Source organism: Meriones unguiculatus, chromosome 14, assembly GCF_030254825.1.
Source record: "Meriones unguiculatus strain TT.TT164.6M chromosome 14, Bangor_MerUng_6.1, whole genome shotgun sequence".
NCBI classification, from domain to species: Eukaryota; Metazoa; Chordata; class Mammalia; order Rodentia; family Muridae; genus Meriones; species Meriones unguiculatus.
Genome location: NC_083361.1, coordinates 29262472 through 29277596, shown reverse-complemented (window position 1 = coordinate 29277596; position 15125 = coordinate 29262472). Strand labels below are relative to the sequence as shown.

The 15125-nt window shown below is 39.9% G+C and overlaps 1 protein-coding gene and 1 non-coding gene across 3 annotated transcripts in view; one reads left to right on the top strand and one right to left on the bottom strand.

The window, feature by feature from the left end:
- The window catches only part of Sbf2 (SET binding factor 2), a 331059-nt gene that overhangs the window by 273763 nt on the left and 42171 nt on the right, over positions 1–15125 (bottom strand). For both annotated transcript variants that reach the window (XM_060367046.1, XM_060367047.1), the window contains exon 2: positions 4243–4328. In XM_060367046.1, the coding sequence (XP_060223029.1) occupies positions 4243–4328 (86 nt within the window). The remainder of the gene's footprint in view (positions 1–4242; positions 4329–15125) is intronic.
- On the top strand, positions 5329–5456 carry LOC132647566 (small nucleolar RNA SNORA17). The gene has a single exon (XR_009585924.1). It is a non-coding gene; the product is annotated as a small nucleolar RNA SNORA17 (small nucleolar RNA).

Below are 15125 nucleotides of genomic sequence, written 5' to 3'. Positions count from 1 at the left end.
AATTTTATTTATACAACTGTCTGTGGCTTTGTGCATACCTAAAAAGCACAAGAAACGACAAAAATATCCCAGAACTGGAAAAGCAGTCATTATGTCTGGTTTAGCTTATTTTCATATTTTTATTTTTAAATCTATCTAAATTAAAGCTCATCGTCTCTAAACAGAAGAAGGCAAATTCTTTATGTAAAAATAAATTCAGCACCCTCTACACTTGAGGTTTAATTTATTAGTGGGTAATGTATAAAACCCTTCTCTGCAAATTATAAAGTTTAGTGTTCAGGTTGAACATGCAAACTTTTATTTAGAAGTTAAATACATCATATATGTGCTGCCTGAGAAGTAGAGCTACCAACAAAAAACAATTTAAGTATACATGCTCTGATCCCACATTAGTCCCATATTTGATCCCACATTTACATAAGATAAGTAAACTTGGTCTCTATTCAATAGCATGTTGTTTTGGATATAATCCAATTATCCCCCAAGGGTTCACTATGAATAAAACCTGGTCTGGAAGGTAATGGTGAGGCTTTTAAAAGTAGGGCAGAATCATCTTTATAAAGATAACACTATCTACCACCAATCTAGTTTTCATGAGTTCTTTCAATTATTTATAACTGTTAGATATTAACAGTTAGATGTTACATGTTCGAAGTCACTCTGCCTTAGAAATGGTATGAAGCTTTTTTTTCATGTGTATCATCAGGAAAGGAACTATCCCCCTGAACCAACAAACTACTTAGAAATTGAGAGAGCTAACATTTGACCTTTATAAAGACGATTGGAAGAAAGATATATTTCTCATAGGGCCCTCTTGTATTTCAAATGAAAGAGTTTTTATAAAAACAGAGGACCTGGTATCTCTCATTCATTCTGTACCTATTGCTTGCTCCTGCATATACTCCTACCGTAGAACCCCACACTACAGAACCTGTACTACTCTGTTTGAACTTTCAATTTCCAAGGCTGTGAGTTAAATAAACTTCTTTTTCTTTTTTAGTAGTTATCTTTCAGATCCTGCATTTCCACTAGAATAAAAATACCACCATAGTTTAAAAATGTCACTTCCAAAACACCATACCTTGGCTGAAACTAATAAACAAAGAGACTGGAATTGAACACTAGCTTTGTTGCATCCTACCTGTTAAGGGTTTGCTGAAATTATGTAAACTTCCTAAGCATAAGCTTTATTTATTTGTAAATTAAAACACTATCTACCACCAATCATCTAGTTTTCATGAGTTCTTCCAATTATTTATAACTGTTAGATATTAACAGTTAGATGTTACATGTTCGAAGTCACTCTGCCTTAGAAATGGTATGAAGTTTTTTTCATGTGTATCATCAGGAAAGGAACTATCCCCCTGAACCAACAAACTACTTAGAAATTGAGAGAGCTAACATTTGACCTACAGCTTTCTTTTTGACACTATTAAGAGTTATAATCATACAGCATATCAGTAACCCAAGTTACTGCTGTTCATATAAAGAACCGTATACCTAATTTATTCAAGGATAGTATACAGTAACGGCAGTTTAAAACATATAAAAGATTAACAGTTTTTATTCCGTTTTTTAAATGAGCTTCAACATTTGTAAGTTAAATTTACACCATGACAGGCACTAACAAGTCAAAGTTGCTATTAAGTATGGAAAACTTTGAAAGAATAAGGAAAGTGTGGGACTGTGGGGATAGCCAGGGGGGAAAAGCACTTGCCACATAAGCCTGACCACCTATTTTGATCCCTAGAACCTAGATGAAAAGCCAGATGCAGCGGCACACATTCACAATCACAGCACCATGACTGTGAGGTGGAGACTGAGACGGGAGAAACGCCAAGAGGGTCAAGGGCTGAAAAGCCTGCAGTATGCAGTGCCACAGTCACAAGAAGCAAAACCCTGACTCCATATCAGAGCAGGAGGAGAGAATTCACTCCTGAAAAATCACCTCTAACCTCTACATGAGACCTGAGGCATGTGCATGCAACATGTTAAATATTCCTAAAGTATTAATAGTCCAAAGTTTTAAAATACTATGCCAAGAAGTCACATAGAAAGATCTTAGGTGCTAAGTTCTAATTACCTATGGTTCTACCATTTCACTAGATCAACAGGACACAACTTCACCTATCACTGTACTGACACTGTCATACAAAGAAAAAAATCCATTTAATAAATAATAAAATGAGTTTGTCTCCTTCTCGCTGCTAGAAAAAATACCAGAGGCATCACAGATTATCTGTCCCCTTGATTTATAAAATAAAAAAAGTATCCTTTCTTGGGCCTAGCAAAATCTCTACCCCAAGCCACAGTCTTTTTGGCCCAATCTTTTTTGTTCTAGAAATTTGTGAAGGGTTTCATCATTCACACTGCAACACTGCAGTAATTTCTGTGTATCTATATTTTCATGTGAATGAAGGTAGAAATTCACAGAAAATTTGATCACGACAGTAAAACTTCCCCTTTCAGTCACTAGTAAAAGGGATGCTGAAACACTTCAAAAACATTTATGGTACAAATGGCTGGTTATTCAAATAGCAGGACCAACTACTGGCTGTGGAGGCATGTAGGAGAGGAGAAAAACAAACAAACAAAAACAAAAAACAAAAACAAGGGGCTCTCCAAAAAGTCACTTTCTTTGGATTCTCATATTCCCATATGCATTTTCAAAGCCAAAATTTAAAATTCACCTTTCTATCTATCTACAAAAACCAGTCTTTTATATAGAACTGGATTATAATAAGCAAAATTAAATGCTCAGTGAAGTTGAAAGTTATCATCAGCTAGGATAACATTTTCAACATGTTTTACTCCTAGTGGACATTTCTGAGCCATGCCCATGAGAAAAGAAACAATTCAGGGACTGAAGATATATGCAGTGGTAAGAGCACTGATTTTGCAAAAGACCGAGGTTCAATTCCCAGCCCCCACATGGTGGTTCACAACAGTCTACTAATTCCCTCCCCTGGGAATCTAATGACCTCTTTGGCCTTCATGAGTACCATAAATGCTTCTGGTGGATACACATATAGGCAGGCAAAACACCCATTCACATGAAATAAAAGTAAGAAAAAAATAACAAATTTTTCCTCTGAAAGAGGCACTAAGATGTATGAAACAAACAGCAACTACAAACAACCATGTAGATTATGTGTGGTGCCATATACCTGTAATCCCACTTCGAATCAAATGGATTCAAAGTTCAAGGTCATAGGCTACCCAATGATCTTGAGGTCAGCCACATGAAATTGTCTCAAATAAAATAACAAAAAATATCTACCCAAAGAAGCATCAACTTATTTAAGCACTACCTGTCCATGGAAGACACTGTTCTATGCATTTTAGATCCATTTTTCCCACTTTGTCTCTACAGTAGCACAATGGTATTAGTACTTCCACTAGCCCCATTGCATAGATGAAGAGTCTAGGGCTAATAATTAACTATCAAAAGTCATACCATGCAGCTATCACATACTTCAAAGATTGGTGGGTGTGTGTATGCGTGTATGTGTGCATTTGTATGTGTGTGTGTGTGTGTGTGTGTGTGTGTGTGTGTGTGTGTTTATCTTTTTGAGACAGGGTCTTACTAGGTAGCCCTGGCTGGGCTAGAACTGTCCATGTAGATTAGTCTGGCCTCAGACTCACAAAGATTCACCTTCTTCTCCTTCCTGAGTTCTAGGATTAAAACAGTAAGGTGGAAAGTTGAAAAGAAAAGATACCTTTTTAGCTGGTGCAGAAGCTACTTCTGCTAAGATTTTAATTACAGAATCAGAGGAGGGGCTGGAGAGATAGCACAGCAGTTAAGAGCACACCTGCTCTTGCAGAAAGCTGAGTTCAGTTCCCGGCAGCCACATGGTAGCTCACAACTATCCATAACTTCAGTTCTAAGGGACCTTACACCTTTTTCTGACTTCATGGACACACATGTGAGGCACAGACATATATGCAAGCAAAACACATTCAACAAAACGAATAAAAATCTTTTAAAAACCCAACTTTTTAAAGAATCCAAGGAATTCTTCTCTTTCTAGATATATAAAGATTATGTGTATTGCTAGCAAGCACTTAGAATTGGGAAAAAGAGCAGCATAACAGACATTCTATAATTTGTATAATAAATTATTTCTAACAATAGTATGTAATAAGATTATTAAATAGAAAAAGTACAGTGTAGGCTAAAATGTAGCAATTTTTTAAAAAAGGACATCAGGATAAAGGCATGCCCACATGCCACCAACTTACCAATTCAATTCCCTGTGGGAAAGGCGTATCATCCCAGTCCTGCTGTGGGAATCTCTGAATGATTTTCCCCAGACCTTCTCCTGGCCCTGTTGATAAAATGAAAATAAACCACTTATAAGATACTTCCTGTGCTGCAAATCTGTCTAAACAATTGTCTAGCTATATTTTAGGTAATTGGACTGGAGAATTCGATACTACGATGGAACAGCTGAGAGTGGCCACTGTCACGGTAAATTCTACCAGAGTGGACACAGGACTAGCCACAGGATTATCATCATGGATTGCTGCAGCCATGAATCATCTGAAGGAATGGGCGGGCATGGGAGTGTTAGCAGGCCTTCTGGTGTTGGTCTCCTTGGTTTGCCTGTGGTGTATATGCAAGATTAGAGTTTCACAACAGCATAATGCAGCCATGACCATTCAGGCCTTTACAGCCATTGAAGCAGGACAGTCTCCCCAAGCATGGGAGCCAAAATGTTATGCTCAGGATGCGAGGCTAAGCACTGCACTCAGGGTCAGCCGCTTTCAACCCAGAGAAGAGCATGTCTGATTGCATGCGGGTTGATGCCCCAGGTCCCGCCTCTGAGAAAAAGTTATCAGACGGGTCTGATGCTCTTTGGGTGGATGACACCTAAATGAACATCGGTACAAAGTCCCAATTTATTTCTAATATCAGAGATCAGACCTCTACTCTTGCCTGATGCGTCTAAAACAAAAAGGGGGAACTGTAGAGAGCTGCATAATGCCGCGCCTTAAAGATGGAGCCGGTTTCTGCCTTCCACCTTCCCGATGGTGAGTGCTCTCTGTCACAAACAACTCCATATTTGGCTAAGGCTGAGGATCTGGCTTGCTTCCGTGTATGTGGACCTATCTGCATTGCCCACGTGGCACGCTGGAGTTGGCTACCCAGAGGCTATTTAAGCTGTGGGCTGGCTTTCCCCAGGGTCAGATGATTGTTCAAGGTTCCTGAATAAACTGCATTGAAAAAAAAAATTAATGAATACTCATTGTACTATTACTATTTATTTCCCAAAGATTTGAGTAAACAGAGGAAACATTTCTTAAGTTTTAACAAACATAGCTGTAACCACCCCTAGAGGCGTGGCAGGTGTGGCTATTATGTCCCCTGTGTCAGTAAGTGGCAGGGAAGAGAGACTATGTCTACACTCAGTGTTCTAACCTGTGACCATCTGAATAATTAGTAGCCTAACACTCCCTGAGAAAAAGTGTGCCTGAACCCAGTCTGGTGCTGCACAGGTGTGGACGGGCTTCAAGGACAAGGGAGCACGCCAGAGACCAGGAAAACTCCACCTGGGACCTTGGGCCCCACTTCCAGAGTAAGCCTGAACAGATGACCCTCCCATGAGGCCACTCCGGCTGCCTGGGTGAGGAGTGAGCCTGGGATAGCCACCAGACTAGCACCATGGGGCCTGGACAGGGAACTAGGGTGAGATGACCACTTGTCTGGCACCACTCATGCCTTGGGGGGCAGACCATGTCAGAAATGACCCCTGCCTGGTACCATAATGCACTCCTGAGACAACTCCAGAAACTCAGAAACCCCAGGTACCACTAAGAGGAGCACGTAAGTGGTAGAGAAATGGAGGATAAAGAGAAACAAAAGGATGTAGGCACAATGAAGAAGGGATAGTGAGAAACAGCCTGATGTGAATAGCCAGTGATGCCAACTGGAACCACGGTGGGGTCCTGACCTGTGCTGCCACTAGGAGCCATGTCTGGGTCCGCAGTCCTGCAAGGGTCTATTACCACCAAAGGCCATGTGGACATCCCTGATCTGGGCTGTCACCTGGAGCCATGTTGATGTCTGAGGGCTGTGCAGAACTGGCAACACCCCTCGCCTGGGCATCATTGGAGAGCTGGCCCTAGGAACATGAGGGCAGGAGAGATGACCCTACCCCTAACCAACTCAAGTGCTAAGGAAAGCAGCCCAGAATACTGTAGGAGTTGGGGGTAAGCCAGCCCTAAGGGTATGAGCAGGTAAGAGCATGGGAGAGCTGGCCCTGCCACTAGTGTCTCCCACACAGTAGCATGGATGAGGGAGAGATACCTCCTTCCACCTCACCTCTTGCCCCTGGGAACCCTCCCAGATTTATGCTAATTTTAGGTGAAAAGGCTGAATAAAAACCCACCAATCCCCCAAGCTCAGGACTTAAAAGCCCACCATTCCTCACTCTGGAAATCTCAGCCTTGGGAAGTTCCACCCCCTAAAAAATCCTGTGTAAAGGCTGTGTTGCCCAGTTCTCTGCTGTCTTCACTTGGGAGCAGAAGGAGCCACTCCTGGATTTGTCCTTCCAATAAATCTCTTTTAAGAGATTTACTGCCTGGTGTGACTCTCTCACTGGAAGACTCAACAAAGGAGGAGAGAAGTGAAGAAGGAGCAGAGCTTAGATGCCTAAGCTCCTCAGCTCCTCAGGGGTCAGGGTAACCTTCCCCTGGAAGGAGCAAGGCTAAGGCTCCAAAGCTCCTCAGTTCATCATGAGTTGGAGTATCCCTCCCCTGGGAGCTGTAACCGCTGGAGAAGGAGCTGGGCTCAGGCTCCTAAGTGCCTCAGCTCATCAGAGATTGAGGTGACCTTCCCCTGGGAGCTGCTCTCTGTTGAGGCCTCCTCTCAGAGCTAGGTAGTTCCTGGGCTCCCATGTCTCAGTGTCCCGTGGGACACTATCCCACCTCTGAGGTAGGGTACCATCTCAGGCCTCGGAGTTGTGTTCCCAGACACCTTTACACCTGATTAGGAAGGTCAACAACAGCCACCTATGTCCCAATAAAAGTAATTTTAAACGACAAACGAAATGAGACTATTAGCACCAAATTTCAAGTATAGGTTATAGATACTGTTGTTACATGTTCATTTTTTAGGCTACCCTTGAACCTTACCATAATTTAGGCAGAGCTTCTCAGTATAGTACTAGTGACATCTTGGGCTGGGTAATTTAGTGTGTTAGGTGAGGAAGGTGCTACCTGGAGCACTGTGGTATGCTTAGCAGCATCCTCTTCTTCAACTCACTGTAACACAGCACTTACCCTCCCCAAGAAAGCTGTTACAACCAAGAATGGAATGTTTCCAGATATTGCCAAATATCTCAGGGTTCAAAACCACACATCTATCCATCAGTTGTTATAAAATTAGCCTGTGACATCAAAGAATGGACTTTGATGTCCAGCTTAAAGCTGAACTTTCAGGAAATACCATATAAGAAAATGGTGGATTAAAATATATGTTAGATCTAAGTTGATTTTTATATCATCTCCCTGAAGGCCTCAGTCATTGGACCTGGTTGCCTCCCACACACTAGTCAAATACTATCCCACTAGCCCATATCCCTAAACCCTGCTTTTTGCTATAGTTCTAGTTCAATCCCCAGTATTGCAAAGCTAATTAATTAGCTGGTTAATTAATACTAGCTTATTTTAATCATGTCCAATTTGAAAGAGAGATGCTCCTTCTTGGTAGAATGTGACTTTCAAAACCTCTCCAAAAGCAACATATTATTTACTGATTTCATAATATATAGTGTTTCAATAACATGATGGCTTAGTTTGAAATTCTGACACATTTATATATGTACATCAAAATGTGATTTGTAAGTAATAAGACTTACTATTATTTGAAGACAGAAATTTGGTTAGAAAGTATAAAATCAAAGTGGAGAAATGATCTTTTATTATAAACAAAATATACAAAGACACCAGACGTAGCAGTAACTACCTGCAATTACAGCATTTCTGAAACTGAGGCAGGAATATTACAAGTTCAAGGCTAACCACAGCTACACAAAGAATCCTGACATTCTGCTTTCCCAAAATAGAAATATCAAATATGTAAATTTCTGTCATTAACAACTTTTGAGGAACTTAAGAATACATCTATAAAAGGTAAACAAATACTTTCTGATGTTTGATTTTGTGGGTTATTCTGAACCCACAAGTTTATATTTGTGAAAACAATCAGATGGGTAGTTCTGATTATACCAGCAAATGGTGAGGTGACTTTTTTTTTAATAGAGAAGGAAAGATTGTTTGATAGATTTCTATTTTATGTCCACAAAAGAAGTAGGTCATGTCAATTAAAGTAACTGCAGAGTACCTCCTATTTGGACTACCTATTAAATGAGTCAGGATGACAAAAAAAGAGAAGGGGAGAAATTCCTCAACAGAAGACTAACCACTCCTAAGATAAAACAGTGCTTAGCAGACAAATACTCTACCTAGATAAAATGGAAAAGGGAAGAAGCTGCTATTTATCCAGGCCTCTGTGCTTTCCTCTCCAGCTCCTGCTCTCCCATCCTATGAAAAAATGTAAAACTATGATGACCAGGAGTCTATATATCTTTTTAAAGGAACTGCGGTGAAGAGAAGCTCAGAAAGACAACAGAATGTTTGAACTGGTCTTCTATGAAAAGACTATGAATGGATACGAAACAAACTACCCAAACAAGTTTAAAGAAAGTGACATAATAATAATCAGGTTGTTTTCTTTCTCTTATGTTTGGTAAGCCTCTTTGATTTGGGTCCTGTAGAGCTGTGGGGGGTGTAGGCCAGCCACAAGGATTACCAAGTACCATAAGATAAAGCAAACGGCCCTCAAACCTTGGCCAAGTGGCCATTTCAGCCTTAACAGATGACCCTAAAGGTGTCAAACACTCTCTATGGCTACTAAATACTAGGGTATGGAGATACTAGTGGCTATGGGGAAAATCAACATCTTTAAAGAACTGAACAGTGAGTAGGAATTAACTGGATTGAGAAATTAATACTACGCTCCACACACACACACACACACACAAAATCTATTTAGTATTCATTGATTTTAACAGTTGATAAAGTAACTGAGTGCTTTCTATATGCTTAGAATGCATCTGTATTCTGCTTGATTACAAAAACAAACTCTGGGAAATGCTATTCTAATACATAATTCACTAAATTATCTACCTCTGTGATATAGTTATTAAGTCAGTGGTTATCTACAGAATACCTGTAATGTCCATACGCCCACATCTATGAAGGGCAGCCTAAGCAACCACTAACACATTACTGTGGTTACTGCTTCCTGTCTGTCTCATTTTACTAGAATGAGAGCAGCAATCTGAGCCGCTCTGCTCAGACGCTACCCACAGCTGCAGGGATATATCAGGACTTAACGAGATATCTGTTAATAAATTAATAGCACTATTAGATGTGTAAGGGTACCTATAAACTGTCAAAAATTTATTACTACAATAATCTGGTTATAAAAGATATCTTAGACAACTGGATTCCTATTCTAGAAAAATTTGAACAGAAAAAAACATTAAAGAAAATGTATAGCTAAAAAGATATTTTAAAGGAAGTGGGGAGATAGGAACTGGTAGGAAAGAAAGGAATTTTATAAACGTAGTCTTCATATACAATTTTTTTGTAATTTTTTTTTAAAGATTTGGGCTAGGTGTGATGGAGCACACCTTTAATCCTTGTTGTTCGAGGCAGAAGCAGGCAGATCTTTGTGAATTCAAAGCCATCCTGCCTACAGGACAAGTTCCAAGCCAGCTAGGGCTACACTGCAAGCCCATTTGTTGTTTTGTTAGAAAGAAAGAAAAAAGGGTGGGGGGAGAGAAAATGAAGGGAAAAGAAGAAGATTTGCTCAATAAAGCTCATGTATGAGCTGGTGGTATAACTCAGAAGAAGAGTGCTTGTTTAATATGTACAAGTAAGTCCCTGGCTTCAATCTTCAGAACTAAAGAAAAGGAAAAGAAAAAAAGGCAACCACAGATGTTTACATGTGAAAACAAATGCATACAGCAGACAAAGAAGTATTCTAAGTAGGCAGAGATTTATCAAGGGAGCAGTGCAAACATGGAAAAAGAAAACAAATGTCATCAGAGAAAGACTGTATAGCTCTCCAGGCTCTATCCCCACTAAATTCTTGAAGCACCATGGCATCTTTCAGCAAACAGCTAAGCTATCCTTAAAATACTTTTCCATTACTTAACCTAGTATGGGTCTGTATTTTTGTCATTGGAGTACAAACTAAACCATACAGTAAGAGGCACCTTGCTAGATCAAACTCCCTCAAATTGTTAATCTGGAAACAACTACATAAAATAATGGTCTATTTTTAAAAATCTCAAAAAGATATTTAGCACATAACTTTGTTCAAATATCTGAAAAGTTGTTACATAGAAAAAGATACACTGGGGAAGACCCAAGGCAAAAGGACATATTTTGAGTCAATACAAAGAAAGGACAAATAAAGTTCGAACATCCAGCACCCATGTAAAAAATCCAAGTGTGGTAGTGCATGCCTGTAACCCTAACACCTGGAAGGCAAAGACAGGGGCCATCCCTGGAACTTGCTGGCTAATGTTGAGAGACTAGTTTCAAAACAAAACAAAACAAAATGGTGAAGAATAATTGCGAAGGATGCAGCATGTCAACCTCTGACCTCCACATGTAAGTGTGCACACTTCAAAACACATATACAAACATATAGGCACCATACATACAACAGAATGAATTGCCACAGAAAGCAATTATCATAACTGGAGTTGTGGTAAAAATAAGCTCTGGAGGCTGGAGCAATGACTCAGTAGTTAAGAAGCACTTGCTCCTCTTGCAGAGAATCTGGGTTCAGTTTCCAGTATCATAAACATCTGTTAACTCCATTTCCAGATTTCATGTCTTCTGGCCTCCACAGACACTAGGTATATATGCACACACATATATGCAGGAAAGCCAAACACGCATGAATATAAAGTAAAATAGATATATCTTTGAGGAAAAAAATGTTATGTTCTTGGGCTTTGTAGTTTAAAAAAAGCTACAATGGAAAAAAAATCTGGAAAATAGAACATATTAATTCACTTATTCAGCAAATGCTATATATTCAAGGCCTTGTGTAACATGCTACGGAAGAAGGAACTAGCAAGCTACAGTGTTTCTGAGAAGGGCAGAGGCATAAAACCCAATGCTAACTTCTGGTTGCTGTACACATACAGGCAAGTATACCATAAACATGGGCACACATGCATATACTATACAATCAAATGTATAAAAATATAAGTAAGGAAATCAAGTCTAAGCAAATGGAGGGAGACAATGTGCAGAGGAACTGGAAGTCAGTGCAATAGAGGTAACACTTTGTCCCATCCAAAACAATGATTCAATGAATTCCTAATCAAACTTCAGTAGGAGGCAGGAGACACAGTTCAATGATTCTAAACCAGAATATGCAAGGACATGGATTCCATCACCAGCACAACAAAATAAATAAACAGATTAATTAATTAATTGAAATAAATTAGTATTTTGTTTTAGAAACTGAGAAGTTGATTCTAACACTTTTATAAAATTGCAAGATGCTTACATAGCCAAAAATATTTTTTAAAACTAAATCAAGACTATCTAACTACAAGACTTACTATAATAAAGACAATTGGTATTGACATATGTATTCATATGTATGTATGTATGTATGTATATATAATTAGAGAAAAGAGCCTACAGCAAAGGTTTGTACCTATTTGGCAGTGGCCCTTTCCCAGCGATGATACTGAGCTGCTACCTGACCGTACCTTCTGAGTAAGGCCCATACCTACTATCTCCAATCATGACTTTTCACCAGCCTGTGATGGTTAGTTTTAATTGTCAATTTGACACAACCTAGAATCAGAGAGGCTCCATGATGGCATGCCTGAACTGAAGTGGGAAGACCAACCCTAACTGTGGGTAGCACCTTCTGAGATAAATGAGCATCAAAAAAGGAAATGTTTTTTGCTATCTCTTTTTTCTTTTCAGTTTTTGTGTATGCATGCATGTGCATACCATGTGTGTACAGGTGCCTGTGGAGCCCAGGGGAGGGCATCAGACCCCCTGGAATTGGGGTTACAGGAAGTTGTCAGCCACTAGGGATGTGTGGGATTCAAATCCTAGAAGAACAGCAAACACTCTTGACCACTGAGGCATCTCTAGCTCAAGACTTTTGTTTCTTGCTTGCCTAGCCTTTACTCTCACTGAGAGTTCATCTAACCTGTTTCTGCCACTACTTTGATTCCTCTGATGATATTAAAACCAACTGCTTTAAGCTCCCGACATGGACTAAAGACAGCCTCTCTCCAGAAATCCTTCAGCCCATCACCAGAATGGGACTGCTGAGACACCTGGCCTCATAGATTAACTTCTGGATCCTCAGACTCTGGTGTGAGACAATGATTGTTAGACTACTCTGACTATGTAGTGTAAGCCATCCAATAAATACTCTTTGAAATATGTATCCAATCAGTTCTGTTCCTCTCCAGAACCCTGCTTAGTACACAGCTTTCATGTAAATGTGTAAGCAGGATCCGAGTGTGTCATGCATACCAAGGCCATGCATTTCCTGAGGAAGCAAGCGCAGAGCATGGGGGTAAAGTACTGCCCAGTTCTTTATAAAGCTAAGGAAGAAAATGCTGAGGAGAAACCACAAAGACAGGGATGTGATTTAGAAACTGACAATCAAGGTATAACTGAGCCAAACATATTGATTGTCCTCAAAAAATGGGAAATAAAAATGCAGAGACAACCAAGATGATCAATCAAGCAAATATTTTAAAAACAAGAAGAGCTGCTACTGAAACCCTAAGTGATGATAAACAACACAAAGTCACCAATGGGAGGTGACAAATTGTTCACAGATGCTACCAAGTTAAATCTTCACCTAGCTCTTCTCTATGACTGGAGAGCTAGGGACTTCACCAAATTACAGAAGCCAAAGGATGCCATTTGGATTCAACCCAACTACACATTCCTGGCCACTGTAAAGAAGCAACCTAGGTTCTTGTCTTTTCTTATGAATTAGGTTAAAGGTAAGGCACCTGTACAAAGCTGAAATAATTTCAACTGCATGCCCAAAACAATACTGAACATGAAAATAGTATGAATGAAAACATGAAATGAGCGATCAAAGGAAAAAAAAAACTTAAGAGCATTAAAAAGCTCAAAGGCAGGAAGCAGCCAGATGGTGATCAGGAGTTTAGTATGGCTCTTTTCCAGGTGGCTTTCCTGGGGAGAAGGCCTGATAATTTTCTTGGAGGAATGCCTGGAATGGGAGGGGGTATGCCTAGAATGGCAAGAATGCCTAGGCTCAATGGAATTCTTAGTGATCCAGAGGGTTTTGCTGCCATGGATCCAGAAGTATCTGTCTTGGATCCAGAGTATCTGTCTTGGCTCCATTTGTGTTGCTGTGATAAAATATCCTAATAAAAGCTGTTTCAGGAAGAATTTGCTTTAGCTCACAGATGCAGGGAAGTCAGCTTCAGGGAGTTAGTTGGTCACACTGTATCCAGCATCAGGAAGAGAAAGCAATGAATGCATACAAGCATGCGCTCAGCTCACTGTTTCCACTCTTAATTCAGGTCAGGATTCACTGCCTTAGGAATGATATCACCCACAGTGGGTGGGTTTTCCCATCTCAAGATAACTGACATGCCTGAAGGCCAAGCTGACATAGACAATCCCTCACTGAGTGTTGTTGGCAAGCAACTTTACCTGATAAGCCATCTTGTTAGCCTGCCTTTTTATTTTACTTTTTATTTCAATAAAACTATTAAGACTATTTTTTTTTTAAATCCAGGGTCTGCATAACTAGTCAGAGTTCAAGGTTCTTGGTGACTGTGATGGTTTGAATGAGAATGACCTCCATGGGCTCACAGATTGGAATGTTTGGTCTAAAGAGTCCTGACTAATACAGTTAATGTGTGACACAATCTGTAACACACAAAACTTCCTGACACAGCAAGAAAAGTGAGTAATACAGAAAATTGTTATAAAAATTTAGTGGAGCTATTCTAGTAGAAGTTTTAGTTTCTTTAAAAACTCAGTTATGTTATGTAAAGACGTTTTTGTTTTAATCCCAAGTGTGAGATATGGGGCTGTCTTAGTTTATCCACAGCTGATAATTGCCTCCTGTGGCTCAGATAGGAGTGTGGTCTTTGCAGGCTGCAATTAATGGAACTTTGAGGACTCAGAGAGGGTATAAATACCAGAGCCAAGAGAGGTGGCCTTTGCTCCCCATGCTGTTGCTGGCTCATCTCTCCACTGTGTCTGATGTGGCTGTTGGGCTGGACTGCTAGATACCCTGACAACTGAGATTAGTACTGCCCCAGAGAACCCGACGGCCCGAACAAACTAGAAGTAGTAAAGAACCTACAGCCCTGCCCCCACTAACCTTCTTTTTCTCCCACCTAGTTGGAAGGTATTAGGAGGGAGAAAGGGTGGAGAAGAGAGGTAGAGGCATAAATAAATAGATAAAGTAAATGAAACAACACCACCAAGGTATTGCTGTGATAAACATGAGCAGGTGGGTTTTAGACATTTAGACCTAGTGTGTGGGAGGAAAGTGGAAGAATTTAACACTTTAGAAAAGCTCCTGGAAGCTGTATAGAGGTTAACTGCCCGTTTTCACTGGAGTTCCAAAGACCAGAAGGTCAAGAGAAGCGCTGACAGAGGAAACTCAGATCATCAGGTTGTGGAAGGGAAGAAAGACTCTGTTGGTAACCGGCATGCACACTCCCCTGACTTCAATCCCTAGCACCAAATAAGGTGCTAGGAATAAGGAATGGTAGTATATACGTATAACACTAGCATCTGGAAGACAGCAGCAAAAGGATCAGTAGGTTAAGGCCATCCCTCAACAATGTGGTAAGTGTGACCTACTCTTAGCTATATAAAATCCTATTGCAAAAGAAAAATAAAAAAATTAAATGTATACCTAACAGCTACATCATGATTTCTAAACACTTTTCTCCAATGAAAGAAGCTAAGACTTGGAGAAATAGATAATTCTAGAACTTGGTCTGAGTATCTGAAAGGAAAACCTTACAGTATCAAAAAAATAAAGCATTACTTTTAAA